This window comes from Numida meleagris, chromosome 1 (assembly GCF_002078875.1).
Source record: "Numida meleagris isolate 19003 breed g44 Domestic line chromosome 1, NumMel1.0, whole genome shotgun sequence".
In the NCBI taxonomy this organism is placed as follows: domain Eukaryota; kingdom Metazoa; phylum Chordata; class Aves; order Galliformes; family Numididae; genus Numida; species Numida meleagris.
In genome coordinates, this window is record NC_034409.1 from 121,111,645 (window position 1) to 121,112,928 (window position 1,284).

A 1,284-nucleotide genomic window follows, 5' to 3' on the forward strand; every position below is an offset into this window, starting at 1 on the left:
CCGCACCCCCCCCGCCCTCCACACTCACTTTCTTTTGAAGGCAGCGGGTTTTTCTCTTGCGTCTCTGTCTTCTTCAGTTTGGACTTGTCAAATTTCTCGATCTCGGCCATGTCGGGTTTGTCGGACATGTTGGCAGGTGGCTCTGAGCGCACAAGGGGAGGGAACAGCCCGTTATCCCCGGCACAGCTCCCGGCCCCCCCCCCCGCACCCCCCGGCGGCAGCGGGGCCGCGCCCGCCGCATCGAGACGGCAGCGACGCCGCACGGCGGCCCCGGCTGTAGCGGGGCTCCGCCTCGGGAGCCGAAAACTCCACGCACGCCGAAATTACACCGCTTACCCTCGGCGACTAATTAAATATAAATAGTAATAAGAATGTATGTATATATATATTTTTTTTTAAAGGGAAAAAGCCGAAATTTCATCCAGCATCCGAGCCTACAACCCGGTGGCAGCCCCCACTACGTGCACGCACAATAGAGGGGCAGCGCCCGCACTTTTAACCCGATGAAAAAAGAAAAATTATTTCTAACCGAAGCGTCCGGACGGCAACAAAGCCCCCCGCCCGCTCCCGGCCCGCCGCCGCCCCGCAGCTCCCAGACAATAGCTCCCTCCAGACAATAGCCCGCCCCCCCCACACACACACCCCCGGTCAGCATCCCCCCACCCTGCCCTGCCCGCACCCCCCTCCCTCGTGGGGGGCACCGGGCGGACCCGCGCTGGGGGCCGGGGGGCAGCGGACCCACCGGTGTCGCCGCGCGGTGATGCTCAGCCCCGCCGCTCGCTGCTGCCGCCGCTCCGCACGCCAGTGTAGAGAGAGCTCGCTGGCGGGGCGGTTTTATCCCCGCGCCTATGCAAATCGCGGGGTGATGTCACACTTTTTTTTTTTTTTTGCCGCTTTCCGCCCTTTTCTGTCTCTCTTCTTTTTTTTTTTAACCTCCCCCCCCCCCCCCCAACCGCTTCCTCCTTCCCCTCCCTCCGTCGCACAGCCGTCCCTCTCCCCCTTCACACAGCTACACACACACACACATATGTACACCCCGAAACCGCCCGGGCCCCGATCCTGGCCCGATGGAGGCGCCCCGGGGGGGCTGTGGCTGCCCACGACTCTCGGCCCCCACCCCACGCCGCCGCCCGGACCCGGAGCGGGACGCGCGTGGGGCGGGGACGGGCGGTGCCCGGGCAGGGACAGGGGATGGGGCAGGGGCAGGGCGGGCAGCGGCGGTGCCGTGGGTTTGAGCTTTGCGGTGCTTTTGCCCCTTTCCTCCTCGTTGAGCAATGTCAGCCG

At 64.7% G+C, this 1,284-nt stretch overlaps 1 protein-coding gene across 1 annotated transcript in view; it reads right to left on the reverse strand.

Moving 5' to 3' along the window:
• TMSB4X (thymosin beta 4, X-linked) overlaps positions 1 to 864 on the reverse strand; it is a 1,440-nt gene extending 576 nt beyond the window's left edge. Inside the window, exons 1-2 of the mRNA XM_021410484.1 lie at positions 743 to 864; positions 29 to 142 (exon numbers count right to left, since the gene is read on the reverse strand). Coding sequence (XP_021266159.1) covers positions 29 to 128 — 100 coding nt within the window. The 5' untranslated portion in view covers positions 129 to 142; positions 743 to 864. The remainder of the gene's footprint in view (positions 1 to 28; positions 143 to 742) is intronic.